Genomic DNA, 15,657 nt, shown 5'->3' with positions numbered 1-15,657 from the left:
AAAGCACATATAATCATACAATCTTTGGACGAGGCTGTAGTGCATAATTATATACGTGATTGTACATGCGAATATACTTGAGAGTTAAATCATAGAATAGTACATTACGATGCAAGTGCGCTTCGCTTCGCTCGGGTGTAAACGCTACACGAAACAAGAATCTATTTTCCCGCACTTTCATCGTAATGTACTATTCCGTGCGTGGTATAATAGACATCTTATAACTTATTCTAAATGATACAAATAATATCGATCAAAGTAGTTTCGTTGCACGTACAAACGTAATTTACTAACTTCACTTGACACAGTATCGCACACTATAATATCACTTAGAAACTCGAAAAAGAAAAAGAAACAGTGAATGACTGAAGTCATAAGCTAGCGTGCATCGCCGAGTAAGCAGCCGCATTGGCGTAGGGGTGCGATCGTAACCTGAGCGCACCCTGGAGATGATGGTGATGGTGATGATGAAGCTCACTCGATTGATGATGATGGTGATGATAAGACGAGGGCAGAGCGAAACTCGCGGCACTTGCCGTCGGCGACGGCACATAGGATTGCTGGCGCCAGTAGTCGTTGTAAGCGTAAGGATTGACCTGAGCCGCAGGGCTTTGCTGCGGCTGCTGATGTGAATTTGGTTGCTGCTGGACGGACTCGGGACTGCTGCTTGGCTCGCTGATTGGCTTCAGACGGATGGGACGCAAGGGTATCGTTGCTTCTATCTCGCGCGTGCTGCTACCGCTGCCGCGGCTCATCGCTGAGCTGCGCTCGTGCCGACGGAATTTTGCTCGGCGATTTTGGAACCACACCTGCGTCAAATCGTTCGTCGCGCTTTATCATGCATATCACTTGTAATACCAAACATATGCAATCATTATAATGCTGCAGTTACTTTTGAAAAATGTTTTTGGATTTCTTAGCGCGCTCCAAGTAATTTTTTTTCAAATGGACAGCATTTCTCTGTTGAACACAGAGAACACAGAGCTCGACACAGAGTTTAGTTTCAAAAATTGTTGCCCAGAAGGTAGCGAGTTCAAGAGCTGGCATTTTCTGTTAATTTGATCGACAACATAGAATTGTAACGGCTCCATCGAAACTATTTGATAATGACATTTCAAGCTGACGGCTACGCACAACATTTCTTTCTCTATTTTATGAAATTATTACAAGTATAGTCACAATGGCTATTCTTTCTAATTACACGTGTTATCCACTTCCGGTCCAATTGTGTGGGGTTCAAAACGCGCGTCTCTGCGTCCGTCAGAATCAGATCGACGATGGAAAGTCCACAATGGGAATATGATCGAACATAATGAAAAAGAAAAAGGAACCACAAAATTACGTCACATACGCATTGCGGGGGTTTTCATGTTACTATACGGATCGTACTGAATAACAAGTAATGATATACGTGTAAATGCATCGCGTATGTAATTTGAGGGTTCGCCACCTTTTTTCATAAAAAAAGGGACCACGGTTAGCATAATAATTATGTAATAAGCTACATCTACATTATGTATACACCGTTTTCGGGGTGTAACACAGAAGAATTTCATTATACCATTGCTGTCTTCCCCTTCAATTAGCCAGACCGCGCTGGACTGCCTCCTCCTTTTTTTCCTTTTTTTAATGGTATGCACGCGTGCCGTATAGTAGCTTGTATTCAGTCTTTTGGTCATCTGATTATTAAATGTGCGTGCTTCCTACTTGTATTATTAAGGAATCTTATTATTTTCTATAATAATTATTATTAATGTTGGCAAATAACTTTAGACGGTTTTTCGAAAAATTCAAAAGAATTTATTAAATTTACTGTGTAATTTGCATCACTGTCATATCATTTCTGATCTAAATTAACCGGTTCTATATATAATTTACAGAAGGGTTTTTAAAAGTTGAAAAATTGACTTTGTTATTGCAGAAACCAGCATAAGAAATTTACGCTTTTACACACACATGCACACATCTACCGTAGAAATAAGATTAAATTTATGACATTGTACATTATTAATTTAACTAACAAAAGTCAGTAAGTAAAGAGATTTGATATCTTTAAACAATAAAACAACTCTTCCTCGAAACAAAAAATCAGCCACCCGAATAAAGAAGCAGCGGTAAAAAAAGAAGTTAGAAGCGGCTCGGCCCGAAGATGAAGAAGCCATGCGTGCGAGAGCGCCGGATCCTCGATTTCGTCGGATGAGGGGAAACAGTGAGCCACCGCCGCGGCACAGAGAGATCCGATGTCGTGGCGCAGAAGAAAAAATTAAAATAAAAAGAAAGAAAGAAGAAAAAAGAAGCCTTCGCTGCCGACAACGACGACGGACGACGGGACAGCGTGACGGCTCCTGGCAGTCGCTCACGCGCGCATACACGGCACCCAAATTTCGTTGAGAGTCTGATATCGACGTTGCGCCAAAATAATGTCCGGGCACTGGATAAAGTGTCGCTAACTCATTGCTACCAAGATAAATTCACTCGAGCTTGCAATTTGTAATGGTCAATTGTACATTGCTCGTCTACGTATATCGCCACAGCTTCGATTCGGAAAAAGCACGCATACCTTCAATTGCATTCATGATCGTTTATTGTCTCTCTAACGTCGGTGTCAGTCAACGATCTGCCCCTTTTGCCTTTGCTTATGAGACAACCAAGACCGAAATCTCGAAGGAAAAGAGCCTAAATCGTTGCACGTGAGCTGGCGCGGATTCGTATGTCCGACACGGAGAGGCAAACTGCACAGAAAGAGGCAAGAGGCTAATCATAGCATTCTCCACTGACAACCTGTCTCCTCCGATTTGCCGCCTTGCTGTCCGCTCGCGCGCAAGCGCCAATCTCATGCCATGTGCTCGTCTTGTGCTGCGCTGCCGCTTTTTTTTCCGCTCGCGCGCGTGTGTGTGCGTCGTTATATTTAAACTGCTTCATTCCTTCCTCTTTTTTTTTTCTTCATTCGTCTACCGACAAAGGGGTCCCGGCGATTTATGTAAAGCGTATTCGCGGCTTAGCTAAATGGATTGTGTTACCTGCACACGACCTTCTGATAGCGAGACTCTCGTGGCCAATTCTTCTCTGACGAAAGCGTCCGGATAGTGAGTTCTCTCGAAAACTCGCTCGAGGGCTGCAAGCTGTTGAGCTGAGAAAGTTGTGCGACTTCGTCTTGGTCGTCTACTACCACTCACCGATGTGATCTCGTTACATTCTGCAGTCATAGCAAGCATCGCTTTGTTTTTTGTACATTCATCGCGAAAAGCTTGTCGGTAAGCTCGCGAAAATAGCAAGACACTCGTCTCTTTATCCGTCATAAGCCGCGCGTGTGTTAATACGATCGCAATTTTGCGCTCATTTGGAATTGTAGCGCGCGTTTCTCTCTTCAGGACTCGTCGCGCGAAAGAAAATTTCGCATTGACTCAATGCTTTGCACTGTAAGCTCCACTCGCGACAGCTGCGCGTATCCAACAGGGCGGCATAACGCGACCAGCATGAGCTTCGAAGTATGCGCGTACAATGTGTTTTCAATGGAATTGCATAATACGTCATCACGCGAAAGCTTTTCAATGATTGTCAAGAGTATCTAAACCTGAGTGACCAATCCGTACAATATTATACAGATCGCTGTAGTCTCGGAGCGAGAACAATCACAAAATATTAATTACAGTATAAAATAGTTGAAGCTTTCAGCGAAAAATTCGCGAATCGACTTTTCGAGATGTATCTATTGTATACATCAATCGAGCGATAAAAAGACTTTTTTCACGATGTCGCGTTGTAATGCGGACGACACCAATTGTACGCCAAGCACTTGAACACTTTACCCGTGAAAGAACTATTGAAAAGAAGATGCGATTTATAGAAACATCATACCTAAGTTATGATTCGAGGTGGCGAGTAGCCGCGACACCGTAAAATCTTGGGGTGTGTGTGAATTCAATACGGCAGACTGATTCTCCGTTTCGGACAGCATCGCCGCATAAATCTCTGAAAATCATATCACAAGCACGCACACAGGTACAATAGCAAAGAAAACAACCCGAAAAAATTACTGCCCGATACAATTCGATTATCCCAGCGAGCAATCTGGAGCACGACTGCTGCTGGAAACGACGGCAGCTATAAACGAGTCAAGATGCACGCGTGAACAGACAGATCAGAGAGAGAGAGAGAGAGAGAGAGAGAGAGAGAGAGAGAGAGAGAGAGAGAGAGAGAGAGAGAGAGAGAGAGAGAGAGAGAGAGAGAGGGAGAGAGCGTGAGAGAAGAGGAGGAGGGGGCATATGAGTAGGTGGAGATCATTCGGCGAAAGCTCCACCCTCATCAAATCCTCATTGGACCGCACTTGGAAGTCTTGTCATTAACACCCGTGTCTTTCTACTCACGTTTGTTCTTTAAATGTTTTTTGTTCGATTATTGTTTATTAATTTGTTAAGAGTGTGGTGTAGCCGCTGAGATTAGTCTGTGTTCAATTTTACGACAGGCGCATTGAACGCTACAATTGCGAGGCACCTACATGAACCTGTTGAGCGAGTTATATAGGGGTAGAGATTTATTCGAAGGGTTACTCGAATATAGAGTGCGAGACTTGCGAGTTTGCGATTTATTAACCGTTAAAGTCAAAAAACATACGGAATAATAACAAGGTTTTGTTCCTATATAAATTTATTTGTTCAGTTCAACACTTGTTAACAGATACAGATTTAACGTCTAGCTTAATAATTTTGATTTAAACGTTTAAAATCGGTCGTACAATAATTCCGACTATTCTTCAGCGATACTTTGTATATCTGTATTGATTCATTGTCGTAGAAAGGAAAACATATAAGTAAGCTTCAACGGGCGATTTGCACTCCTACTACATTTATTTCGATTTTCGGCTACAATTCGTGCCATTAGCAGAAAGAGGGTGAGAGAAAGAGAGAGAGAGAGAGAGAGAGAGAGAGAGAGAGAGAGAGAGAGAGAGAGAGAGAGTACAGGGCGTAAAAGTGAAATGTAGCAAAATAACCATCGGCGACGACCAATTGAATCACAGACATCATTTTGCGCTTGTTTGACGTAAATTGTTAGCTCAAGCTGATCCTTGTCATATTATTTCAAGATTTAACAGCTCGTTCATTCACCTAGACTGATTAATCACTCATCGTTGTTATGTTGAATTGGACTGTTAATTACGGACAATCTGTTTTTGCATCGAGCATGTTACAATTATTTGCACGAAAGGGATGATTCCGCGTCAATTTAATTTACTTCTGTTTCAAAGTGTATATCACTGATGCGACGAAATAAAAATTTGTAAGCAACGTCATATACGATGGTTAAAACATTCGACAATTATTTGTAATCGATTCATTGAAAATTTGAACAGAATTTTTCAGTACAATCGTATTGTCATTAAGGATGGGTTTTTAAAATTGTTCAACATTTATAGGGCAGAAAATACCAATCGTTCCTGAAATAAACAGCGGCATACATACGTCGGGCAACGCGTATAGAGATGCAAATTATAAACTCCAGTTGTATATTCCAGGACTTTGCGCCACATTATTCATGCGCAAGATTTCCGGCAAAACGTCCTACTCAATAATGAATCAAGGCGCCGGCGCTTAGGTATACACGAATATTTTCTACGGCTAATTCTTTATGTAGGCGTGCGGTTTGTCTCCTGTTGTACAGGGGCGTCGAGTTCGGATTCTCTTGTGTCCTCTACACTATATATTTACTGCCTGCAGCAAAACAGAGGGAGACCTTCTTTCTTCCTCTTACTTCTCTCTTTTCTCTCGTTCGAGAGGAGATCCCCAAAAACGAGCCGACAGATATGATGGACGGAGTCGAACACGTGTGCTACCGATGTGCAGATTCGACGCCAGTTTGTTACTTTATCGAGGGGGATTTCAGTTTGGCACGGATTAGAATTATTTTGTCATGTGCGTTTGATGTTTAGTGTTGATTCTGTGTTCGCGGAGAAATGCGCGATTCTGCTACATTTTTCAACGACGTGTGCCTCTTCAAACCATCGTTTCAATGATTCCACGATCATTTCTTAAAACATCACGTCAATTTGTAGTAATGGAATTTTGTTTCTCTTGTCAGTGCATCACATGTATACGAAACCTTAAATTTCCGTTGCCGTAAATGATGCTCTTAGGCTGTAGCGATAAATGAATACAAATAAATCCCATCAGAAAATAAAATTAGACAGCGAACGATCACATTCAAGCTGAAAAAACGAAAAAAAAGAGGCAAAAGCACACGAATCATCGCTGGATAGAAAGCGCGCAAGTTCAACAATGAAAAATCTATCGAAATGATTGGGCCACACGCGAGGAAGATATCATCATTTAATTACTCAAGGAAGCGTCGCTCTTTCGCCCGTTGACGTCTATTCACTCCTCCGTCGCAACCGACGCTTCTACATAACGAGGGAATGAAAAATTGCGGACTTTCATACGACGCTCCTTCTTTCTTTTATCGGGTTTTAACCTGAAGGGGAGTTACGCTCGGATCGAAAAAAAGGTGAGCCCGTTACATAGAAGAAAGCGCGAGTAAGAGGATAGATAGTTCGTTTAGCTATACACAAAAGAACGAGGGAGACGCTTGACGTCTTTATGCGAGAAGTACAATTGTCAGTGCGTATAGCAGACGTATAACGGATGTGTGTCAACTGTATTCGCAATTCTCATACACAGCGAGATGTACGTAGAAAGTGGTATGGGCTGAAAAGTTTTAAGAACTTTGTAGCGCTTTGCTATATGTTTGTTTATGAGTTGTCATAAGAATTTGTTTTCTTATAATAGACCAAGCGCGTCTTTTCATACATACTACGTACATTGTCGAACGTCTTCTCAATGCAAATTAGTATCTTATGAAAACCACATTTCTTCTTATCTTTCTGGTTTTTGTTCTAAATTCGAATAAGAATAATGTAACTACATAAATTATTTGTTATAGTAATAATAGAAAGTTTTCAATTGCATATAAGATTGAAAATAATCCTTTTTAACTACTAATATAAACATTTAAATTGTCCGATGGATTAGATGGTACAATAATTCATTATGTCTGTAGGCAGTGTACATGTATATAAATGGCGAATCAACTATGAAAGACCTCATATTATTAATATCTATTTCACCAACTAAATTGTAAGATAAAAAGCTTCTCGTTTCCGATACTCAATCGAAATTCGAAACCTAGTATTTGTATGTGGTCACATGTATCTTTCATGCATTATATATACATATAATCACATAGTGTCCACGCTGAGATTTTTCGGCAGTCGATAACGCTCGAATGGCCATCAATTGGTAATAAAGGCACTAGGCTCAAAAGGCAGCAATCGCGCGAATAAATTTACGAATTGAGTTATCCAATGATTTCAATTTTTTGCACATACAAGTGTCACTTCGAAAAGAATCGCATGGGACAGAGAGAGAGAGAGAGAGAGAGAGAGAGAGAGAATCATGCGCTGCACTGCTGTCATGGCCCCTTGTGAGAATGTAAAAGGGCACAAAAAAAGATATATGCGTGGTATTGTGGTTCAGCCACGCGTGCCTACATTCATAATTTCAAGATAAATCCAGCCTTTGCACTGTACTATATAACTTCTCTCTTTTTTACGTCGAGTGGACGTTGGCTTCTCTTTTATTTTTTAGGTAACATGGCCCACAGGTCAAATAACGTTAATTTTTCATTCTTTTTGCTTTTTCTTTGGGAGATGGCAACAGCGATGTCGTTTTCTTAACATATGAAACATCTGTTCTGCATCTTTTCATGGTTTTCAGATTTTATGTCTCGTCATTCCTTTTTTCCTTTAAAAATAACCTAGTTTAAAATTAAAAAATAATTTGTTATGAGTTTTGTCAACATTTACAGCCAATAGTTCAATTCAAACAAATTAGTTTTATCACAAGACTATACTATTGAATAAAACATTATTAAATAATGTGAAAATTATTAGGTATCCACGTGAATAATGTTTAGTGATAGAAGAACCTTGTGTTTAGAATATATACCAATCAAGCATGCGAATTGTATTGTTAGCATTTTCTGAACTGCAACAAAGCACGCAATGTACTTTTAACGGCAATCAGATTTACACAGTGAACAGTCAACTCTTATGCAGATGCATAGTGATAAAAAAATCTGTAAGAGCCACACGTTCGCCTCGTTGATTTTCCAAGCGTTCGTGCCTTTCACAAAGTCAATGCAAATATTGACAGACGATTAGAACGAACTCTGAAAGGAGAAAAAAACGCATATATAGATCGATTCAAGCGTATAAGGGATCTATGTTATTCTTGTTAACTCTGACCGAATTTTTTTTTCAATACGAAAATATTGTAAGTTTATACGATTTTACTTTATATAAATGACTATTCGAGTTTTATTGACTGATGACGGTCGATTTTTTACGGGGATCCGGATCAACGTGTGCAATAAGGGGAGATTGCGACGATCCCTTATATGCGCGTGGCACTATGTAAAGAAAGACACGTTGCCTGCATTTGGTGATTTCTTCTTTTAAATCTCAATGATCGATTTGTTCTATCCACAAACACGGGTTCTTGATTACTCGAGCAAACTTCATAAATTATTATAGATGTTTTTTATTTCAATGGCACTGCACACGACATAAGGCGCGCGGCGTTCCATGTGGTATCACGGCAATACGTTGTACTCGTATAAGAAATTATTATTGCTCCATCATTTTTTAAAGTTGTCGAGTAACGCAGATAATCGAATTAACGTATTTAATCATGCCTATTAATATTAATAGCGTTGGTTTGCTGCAAAAAAATGGTACAAGAAATACTCATACCATTTCAAAATTTCCTCCCTTTTATATATGTGACACGCGCACTAACATGAAAAGCAGAACCAACACGAATCGAACAGTTATAAATAAAATTAGATGCATCTTTAATGCCGAATATACTGAACATCCTCTCAAACCCTTTCGAAAACAAAACTCAAGCCGGCAAATTAAATCGCATCATTCAGGGTGACACGCACAACATAAAAAAAGAAACGAAAAAATAATCATCGCCTTGCTCGTATAAAAGTGGTCGACAACGCACGGGAGGTCGCTAATATTAGTGGGCCATCAAGTGAATCGCGCGCGCTAAAAGCTCACGAGAGGACAGCTGACCGGCTTGCGCGACTCGCGAGACATATAAACCACTGGGTACGCGCGTTTGCGCTCTTTTATTTTGGCTAACGGTACGGCATGCAACTGTGAAGACCGACGTAGCCGTCGCGACGCTCCGACGGCTACATCTAGCCATAGCCACACGAGTTATTAGTGCGCGATGCACCTACTCGAGCTTTTATATACTCCACCGCGACGACAATCACTCGGGTGTGTCTTTGGAAATATTTTATCGACTACGCGTATTTCCAGAGTATCGTAAAGTTATATTATACTTGGACACGCAAATTTTGCCCGTTCAAGTTTCGCACGCGTGCTCCATTTACGACCTAATTGCGAGCTAATCGTTGCAGAGTGTATTTTTCATTGTTTGCTCACTTTCTTTGATTTTTATATGCAACAGTTTGCAAATGCTTGTCTTATAAAGAAGCATGATTAATTATGAACGATGAACCATCAATTGATTGAGAAATAAAATCAGGTCAATCAAATCTATCGACGTACTTAGCCCCGACAAAAAAGAAAGTTAAAGGCGAAAATTAATTCACTTCCCGCGTGGCTTCCACCAGTCATCAAACAAAAGCAAATAAGCTAAATAAAAATTACATCCCACGTCTTTCATCTCCCTTGAGAATGTCGCGGCAACTGCAACGACGTGTCCTGCAACGTGTCGTCCTGACACCCGCGCATTCACTTCGTTATTCTTTTTCTTTGCCAGTGTAGCACAGTAGTCGTTTCCGAGAAGACTCGTGTTGCTCAGCCAATTTTACCCACTTTTCACTTTCTAAATCATCGCCCGTGCGAGCTCTCGCAAGCCCCTCCGATTCTATTTTAATTATCCTCCGGGGAGTATGGCTGCGCGATGTTCTCGCTCGTGCCGTTGATTTGTCGGATGATGAACTGCCGAGGCCGGCTGCTGCACGAATAAAGCGTTTATTTTGGATGATTGTTACACGCTTTACTTTCTTTTCTCTTTAGTTTGAACTGTCGGTATACTTTATTGCGTTAATCCGTATGATTTTTTGGAAATACGGTTGACAGCTTTGCGATTTTTATCTGCACCGTGAATCATTTTCAGTACAAGTAAGCGCGATTTCGGCAAATATGCGATGTGTAAGTTACACCAGATCAAAATGCTATTGGTAAAAACAGGAAAACATTTCTAAGCCCATAATGTTTGTCAAACTCTGACAAACTGCATAAATTTCTACACCCCCCCCCTCCGAAGCTATTTTATCAAAAAGCGGAAATTTTTTTTATGAAATCAAAGAAAATTGGACAGCCTGTTCGCCGCGCATCATCGATTTAAAACAGTATAACAGTGTAGGTATAAACTGTCGTTTCGTTGTGGAGATAAGTACTTGCACAAGATAATACGTCAAATAAATATGAGCATCATAAAAAACTGAACTGTTAGGAAGTTGACGCTAGTAGACAAAAATAAAAAGCAGTTATATTATAATTTTTTTTTTCTTAAAAATGTTGATTTAACGTGTGCGAATTGGCAGTAGGAATGAAGAGAGAAATATTCACTGTCCAGCGTAGCTTATGCTGCAGATGCATAACAATTTTCCCGTGTCCAATTAATTTTTTTATATTAAAATAAATAGTATCTGTATTTCTTGAACTGTCAACTACAAACAAGAACATTAAACAAAGTTTTTAGATTATTATTTACTTATAAAAATTAAATAATTCAATTTTCTTGACGTTATTATGTTATTTTGAAGAGTAAACTGAATCATAATGCACAACTCCAAGTTATTTTTGTAAGTACCATTAAATTTTCCATTAATCCGTAATTAAATTAAGGTTACATTTATAGTGGAAATGCAGCCGAAAAATTTCACGGTCACGACCATCGACAATGAACGAGCTTATCAATGGATTACGTGCTTGAGAAATATTTCGCAAGCAAATACCTGCATAAGCTAATATACACTTGGCCTCGCATATGCGGGTATAACTCAGGCGAAAAGAATCATCTGCCAATGAAAAAGCATTCGCATCAATATCCGTATACGATTAATAATAGCTGTGCTCAACGATATCAATCACTATTATACTAGCGGAGGTTGACCTAATAAGGGATGGAATCAGTAATATATTCGGATCTACGATTGGAGCACTTAAGCTCCTGTGCATGACTCGTTTTCGGAGAAACATTAATGCTTATAATAAAAAACCGAGGACTTTTTCAAATACAATTAAAGAATTATTCACAAGAAACAGGAATAAAAATGTATGTTTCTTGTAAGTAGTGCGTAATATAATGGTGGATACTTTTTTGGCCGTAAGAAATATCGCTTGGCAAATACCATAGAAGGTTACGCATGGTAACATATCATTATGCAGACAACTATATACAATATATAGTACAATATATAGCCCCTACAATAATTTCTACACATTGTTAAAATTTAGTATTGGTAATCGAAGCAATCATCGAAAGATAAGAAGCAGGACTCACTTGAAATGTAGCTACTCGCCATCTTGCTAAAATGAACTGAAGAGAGCCAATTCCGAGGCTTTAGCTGATGCTTCTGACGGTGCTGCCACGTCAAGTCATATGCGAGAGACGGTAATGTCCACATAGGTATTCCCCCTTTAGAGACCTTCGTATATATATATGAATATACGAAGGCATGGTTTTGATAACACAACAAGCGCCTTCACATCGGAGAAGAAAATGTTTGCTTCGCGGAATATGAAAGCTTCGACGCTCGCTGCGCTCGCTGCTTCAGTTCTTATACTATCTCGCTCTGAAAACATTTTTTCCTCCAGTATAATAGTCAGGGTCTAGGAGCCTTATTGTGATGATGGTCATACACACTTAGATATTGCGCAGTACATTGTGCACAGATCTGTCCGTCACAAAGAGAATGTCAATATTGTCAATGAAGTAACAGTTAATCAATGTTAATTAGTTTTGTGACGGACGCGACGTCGCATAATGTACCGCGCAACATCCAAGTGCGCATAACCGATATCACAAAAATTATCTTTCAGATACAGCATCAAAAAAAGTTGGATTTCTATCAAAAAAATATAGATAATCTTAAATAATTTATCGATCAGAATAAAAATGCTGTCAATATCAGAAATAATAATTTTAATAGCAGTGATAAGAAAAATATGTATTATTATTAGTTTAAACAGTATTAAAGTAGCCATAGAAAAAGGGCTTATAAGGCACTAATCAATCTAGATTCGAAATCGGAACTTAAAGCAGAAGGATAACGGTATATCTGTCTCAACAAAAAGAAAAGATACTCGGTGTAATATTTCGGTTGCTATTCTTGTAAAGAAGGAGGAACATTAATCGATAATCGAGTGAAATCCATTCTTACTGCAGATATTATACGAGAATTACGTATAGATGAAGAGACAACAGAAGAAATTATGGAAACATTTATTCTGCATAGAGGAATTGGAGTCAAAAGACCATCTGTGCTGATGTACTAAAACACTTCCATTTGATTAAATCTGATTAAAGGTAAGTCGATAAACTCCGCATCTAGAAGTCACAGCATAGAATATGCGCATGCTTTTATACTCTTCAGATAAACCATATTATATTAGTTCTCTGGCACAGAAAATGTGATAAGCGAGCATTTATGCAGTATCAAGATGCCAACACTATGAACTTTGGATCACGAAAGCTTGTTTAAATTTTCAGAATGGCGATCTGAAGTTAGTATGCTTTAGTATGCTTAAAAGACATTGTATCCGATAAATACTTAGTAGATCTTGCATTTTACGTTAAAGCCACTTATATTCTTTTACAAAAATCAATTTTAGAGACGGAAATTTATGATCCGCATTGTCTGTATGTGAAATACAATATGTAGGTCAATAAATCCTTAGAAAATCCAAGATATGACACTCAAAGCATCCCAACTTACGTTGCACCAGCCAGCGTCACTATTAAATAGAGTACTGCCGAAGTTTCAGCCAGATCCATCGAGTAGTTCCGTTTTTATCGTCGATCAAAGTGAACAACTTTTGTTTCTTGTTAACAATGAAAAAAAGGGAGTTCCGAGCGGTGATAAAACATTTCTATTTAAAGGCCTTACACTGAAAGAAATCAAAGCTGAGTTAGATGCAGTTCATAGTGTATCTGCCCCTGTATTTGTAACTGTTTACAATTGGGTAAATTAATTTAAACGTGGCCGTACATCGACTGCGGATGAATATCGTTCAGGCCGTCCTGTAGACGTGAGCACTCCGGAAATGATCAATAAAATCCACAACATGGTATTGAGTGACCTAAGAATAAAATTACGCGAAATAGTTGAGGCTGCAGGGGTTGGGTTTCAAAAGGTACAGTCATTTCGATTTTGAATGAGAAATTGGACATAAGAAAAATTTCAGCAAGATGGGTGCCACGTTTGTTCTCAGTCGAGAACAGACGCACTCAAGTGGTAGCCGCTGAGGCCCTCTTGGCGCGCATCCACCGTAATCCGAACGACTTTCTGCCTCGATTCATAACTGTAGAAGAAAGGTGAATACACCACTACACTCGTGAGATGAAGAAACAGAAAAAACAGTGGATTGTGAAAGATCAACCAGCAGCAAAGAAATCGAAAACAGTGAAATCGGCCGGCAAGGTTATGGCCACCGTTTTTTGGGATGCACATGGAATTATCTTCGTTGACTATTTAGAAAAAGGACAAACAATCACTGGAGAGTATTATGCGTCGTTGTTGGACCGGTTAAGCAAGAAAATAAAGGAAAAACGTCCTTATTTGAACAATAAAAATTCTGTTTCATCAAAACAATGCACGAGTGCACTCGTGTTTAGTTTCAATGGCTAAAATTAAGGAATTGAAGTTCGAATTAGTAGACGATCCACTGTATTCACCAGATTTGGCCTCTAGTGACTTAATTTATTCCCAAACCTAAAAAAGTAGCTTGCCCGACCACGATTCGTCTTGAACGAGGAGATCATACAAGATTCATTAATTAATCATCAAATTTTTATTAGATTTTGTCCACCAAGAATATTAAATATGTAAGAGATGAGACCTTAACATTTTCAAGAACAAAGAATGCGTGAAAAATAAATTTTTTGAAAATTATACAAAACATTAGAAGTTATTAGCCAAGATGATTTATCTATTAAAAATTATGTCTATTTTGATAGATAAATTACGGAAAGTTGAAAAATTGCTGAAGAAATTTGTTAGATTAACAGAAAAATATTATAAACAAGTGCCATAACCTATATTATTCACCAACACTTGCATTTAATTTATAATGTTCTTAATTGAGATCATTGTTTACATATAATGATTATATATTTGAATCACAAAAGGAGTCAAAGGAATGTTAGATCAAATTTGTCCGAGTATCGAGTATATTCATATTACAATTGTTTTAGAAAAATATGTTCTAGAACATATAAACCAAAAATACTCACTAGTTATAAAGTTTAATCGTCAATTAGAAAAAAAATAGGTTTACGAGAAAATCACTTAAAATCTCGAAAAATAGATATTTTGGTAAAGGTCAAACATATGATGTTAAGGAGTGTGTCGAGTCATATGATTTTTCAACCGATTCTTTCGAAAGAATGATAAAAACCGATTTGACTTTAAAAAACAGATCAACTCTTCGTTCAAATAATTCTTTTGTGCAAACTAAACATGAAAAATGTATAAATATTGTAGCGTTTATATAGTAGATACTAGTAGTGAAAAAGAATTTATTTTATAAAATTACATTGAAACGAAAAACATTTCCAAAAGTTGTTTAAAAGCAAAACAATTTGTAAAAATTCATGAAAAACTTTTAGTCACAAATACTAATGATATTTACAATATCGCAATTAATATCAATGTATCGTCAATCACCTGTAATATAAAAAGAATATTTTTTTTGTAGATATTTTTCATTATAAGCTCAAATGATCTTAGTTGAAATTTATAAATAATCTTACGAGAGTGATATATGGTATGTCCTCGAAATGTGTGCGGTGGAATGAATCTAGGTGGACACGGTGGTCGTAACGGAATCATTGGCACTGCTCTTGGTCCTCGTATCGGTGGAATCATATGCGATGGAATCATTATTGGCCCTGGTGGAAAACTCTAAAAACAATAAAAGATGTGTTAATCGCGATCTAATAAAGCATCAAGGTGTCTTTTTGAAAAATGTAACAAAGACAACTTTAATATTTTAAGGTAGATTGAGAAAGACAAATTATCTCATTGTAAAGAAAATGCATTATCAAATACTTATATCACAAAATACCACAGTTAGGCTAGCTATCACAGGATTGTCAGTTCGATAAATCAACCTGTACTCGTAGAGTCGACATTGACAAACATCATATTAACGAACATTTTTACTTTTTATTTTTGCTCTTTTATCTTATACATCTACCTTCGTTGATTATATCTACAATGTTGGTTAATAAAGCTATACGTACATAAATACGTACAATTATCATTGATTAGTTCAGTTCAGTTTTAGACGTTGTACAATGTATGTAGATGTGTTTTCGCTCGTGCTCGAGACTG

The 15,657-nt window shown here is 38.2% G+C and overlaps 1 protein-coding gene across 1 annotated transcript; it reads right to left on the bottom strand.

Moving 5' to 3' along the window:
- Positions 1 to 20: 20 nt before the first annotated feature.
- Positions 21 to 11,859, bottom strand: LOC131664580 (paired box protein Pax-3-like). Its single transcript, XM_058935788.1, has 4 exons — positions 11,604 to 11,859; positions 3,859 to 3,972; positions 3,021 to 3,196; positions 21 to 809 (listed from the first exon to the last, which is right to left on the bottom strand). The coding sequence occupies exons 1-4, from the start codon at positions 11,725 to 11,727 to the stop codon at positions 372 to 374; spliced, it is 852 nt and encodes a 283-aa protein (XP_058791771.1). The 5' UTR covers positions 11,728 to 11,859; the 3' UTR covers positions 21 to 371.
- Between the last annotated feature and the right edge of the window lie 3,798 nt (positions 11,860 to 15,657).

This window comes from Phymastichus coffea, unplaced genomic scaffold (assembly GCF_024137745.1).
Source record: "Phymastichus coffea isolate CEN01 unplaced genomic scaffold, Cenicafe_Pcof_1.1 PCOF00044, whole genome shotgun sequence".
Taxonomy (NCBI): domain Eukaryota; kingdom Metazoa; phylum Arthropoda; class Insecta; order Hymenoptera; family Eulophidae; genus Phymastichus; species Phymastichus coffea.
This window is presented reverse-complemented; position numbering and strand designations above follow the sequence as displayed.